The sequence below is a fragment of the Arabidopsis lyrata genome (assembly GCF_000004255.2).
Source record: "Arabidopsis lyrata subsp. lyrata unplaced genomic scaffold ARALYscaffold_2, whole genome shotgun sequence".
NCBI lineage: Eukaryota > Viridiplantae > Streptophyta > Magnoliopsida > Brassicales > Brassicaceae > Arabidopsis > Arabidopsis lyrata.
The window spans coordinates 17,324,152-17,327,109 of record NW_003302554.1 but is presented as its reverse complement, the minus strand read 5'-3'; the positions used below and the strand labels follow the sequence as shown (position 1 = coordinate 17,327,109).

General features: G+C 38.0%; 1 protein-coding gene across 1 annotated transcript in view; it reads right to left on the bottom strand.

The window, feature by feature from the left end:
* The window catches only part of LOC110230840 (trichohyalin), a 6,436-nt gene that overhangs the window by 2,938 nt on the left and 540 nt on the right, over positions 1–2,958 (bottom strand). The window contains exon 3 of the mRNA XM_021034979.1: positions 1–2,956. This exon is cut by the window's left edge and continues 2,938 nt beyond it. Within this exon, the coding sequence (XP_020890638.1) occupies positions 1–2,956 (2,956 nt within the window). The remainder of the gene's footprint in view (positions 2,957–2,958) is intronic.

Sequence of the window (2,958 nt, the reverse complement as noted above, 5' to 3'; positions counted from 1 at the left end):
TAGTTGCTTCTTCTTTAACTAAAACTTTTCTCTTTTCTCGCTTCTCGTGTGTCCAATATTCATACGATTTTCGTTCTTCAAACTCATGAAACTTTCTTGAAATGTCATCTTCCATTTTTCCCTCTAGCTCAGAAATGTTCTCCAGTTTTTCTTCTTCCACCAATTTAGGAAAATTGCTTTGCTCACCTTGGGTCTCAAATTCATCTAAATCCTCTTGGTTTCCTAAGATATCCTTCTCATCTTGTTTCTTGATTTTTTCTCTGTAATCATTTGATCCCATTTCCACTAATTCGTGGATCTTGTCTTCTTTTTGTCTCTTATAAGGTTTAGTCAATTCCGGATCCTCATCATTCTCCTTCATTGCTCTAGTTGTCTCCTTTCCCTCTGATTCTTCCATCTTGTCTTGTACCATAGATCTCTTCAGTCCTTCATATTTCTGTTTTTCAATCTCTTGAACCTTTTTGGAGCTCTCTCTTTCAGTTTCCAATTCTGCCTCCGTTTTGATCTTTGATTCTTCACTGCCCTCTTCTTCTTCGCAATCCTTTATTTTCTCTTTCACCAGTTCTTGAGTCTTTTCTCCATCTTCAACATTGTCTTGCTCCAACTGGCTGTTCAATTCTTGTTTTATTGTAACTGTTATCTTTTCCGGCCTATCAGTTTTGTCCTTCTTCTTCTCTTCTTCATTTTCATTTCGATAAATTCCTCTGTTTTCACCGAGTTCTTGGATCGTGGTTTCTTTAATGTATTTTCCAGATGCATCCGAATCACTTTTCTCAATATCTTGAGCTACTCTTGTGCTATCCCTGATTCTTTTCTCTAACACTGTTGTTTTCTTCTCATTTTCCACATCGTCAACTTCTCCAAGACCACTTACTTCTCCTCCTTTAAGTTTCTGAAATTGTTTTCCACATGTATCTTCTTTATGCAATTGTTTTTCTTCAATCTCTTGAACCTCTTTTGACTTATCATTCTCAGCTTTTGTCTCCGCCACTGCAATGATTCCTTTGCCGCCATCACATACTTTTTCTTCCAGTACTAATTCTTGAATCATGTCTTTTTCTTCTTTTCCCTTCGTTGCATTTGAATCTCGTTGATCAGTATCTCGAAATTTTCTTGCAGTATCATCATCATTACCAAATTCTTTTTCCTTCTCTGCAATTTCTTCCTCCTCCTTGACTTCACCATTTTTTGAAAAGTTGGTCTTACCCTCAGCTACTTCCTGTTCCCTGAGTATTTTTGGTCTATCTGACTCTTGCTCCTTTCTTTCCGTTCCTGCAATTTCTTTATCCTCTTTCTCTTCATCATTTGTTTCGCTTTTTACCGATTCTCGGCTCTTGCTTTCTTTCTCGGATCTTGTTGGTTCATCCCGCTCTTGTTGTCTAATAATCTCTTGAACCTTTCTTGTGCCAGCCTCATTAATCTTTTTCCCGGTCTCTGTACGTTTTTCGTTGTACGTTTCTGGCTGATTCTTTGTTTCCTCTTGGAACATTTTTTGGATCTTGTGTTTTCCCTCACTTCTCTCCAGAACTGGTTTCAGGATATCATTCTCAATATTTGTCTCTGCCTCTGGAATTTGCTCGTCCACCAATTCTTTGATCTTTTCTTGTTTGCCATGTCTCTTTTGTCCCTGAATTTGTTGTTCTCCAATTTCCTGAAGCTTTGAGCCACTATCTTCACTTTGTTCTCCAACCTTAGCATTTTCTACTTGCTTGTCCTTCTTCTCAACCAATTTTTGTATATTGTCTACCTCATCTGATTCTAGTTTATCAGATTCAAAATCCTCAGATTTCATCGCAGTATCTGTGTTGTTTGATGCGAATACTTCGCCCATTTTTGCATCAGTTTCTTCTTTGGCCTCTCCACTTTTAGTTTCCTTCTTTACAATGTTCTGCTTCTCCTTTCTTTCATCACCTGTTTTCCCTAACGTATCCACCTCTGGTACTTCAATCTCCTGGCCTGGTTTCAGTATATTTGTCTCTGCCTCTGGAGTTTTCTCTTCAACCAATTCTTTCATATTTTCTTCTTTGCTGTGTCGCTTTTGTCCCTTAGAATGTTGTTCTTCATTCTCTTTAAGCTTAATTAAGTTTTTGTCTTCACTTTGTCTTCCCACCTTAGCTTTTTCCCCTTCATCTTCGTTCTTGTCAACCAGTTTATGTATCTTATCAACCTCATCTGCTTCTAGTTTATCAGATTCAAACTCCTCAGATTTTGTCTCAGTTTCTGCAATGTTTGGTCTGAATCCTTCTCCCATTTTCCCATCAACCTCTTCTTTGGCCTCCTTATTTCTTATCTCCATCTTTACAACTTCTTCCTTCTCATGACCACCTGTTTCTGAAATCTTGCTTTCTTCATTGTGTCTCTCTGGTTCTTCAGTCCCTTGAACCTTTCTCGAGCTATCATCACCATTAGTCATTTTCTTTTGCATTTCTCTACCTTTACTTGTTCTGTCTAGAACATCAGGCTCTTGTTCTTCAATCTCTTCAAATGCTCCGGATCCAAAATCATCACTTTCACTCACTGCTTGAACCAGTTGTTGGTTATTTTCTTGTTCCTCATGTCTTGTCTGTTCACGAGAATCTCGTCCTTCAATGTCTGGAGGTTTTCTTAAGCTACTGTCCTCACTCTTTTTAATTGAATCAGCCAATTCTTTTTCTTTATCTATACGTTCCATAATCTTGTCCTTTTCATCAATCTGGTAACTCTTCTTCTCTGTTTCCTCTTTATGCTCAGCTTCACTCACATCTCCAAACTCAACTCTTTCTTCTTCTTCTTCTTCCTCAATCTTAAATCCAGAAATTCCCTTTACTCTTTTCGGCATTGTGATCGTAAGAGTCGCATCATCGTCGTCAAATCTCGCTTTAATCATGTCTAAATCGACAGTATCAGGAATCCTAAAAACTTTCTTGAAAACCCTAAATTCCACTTCTTTCCTCCATGCCATCCATCTAATCATAACCA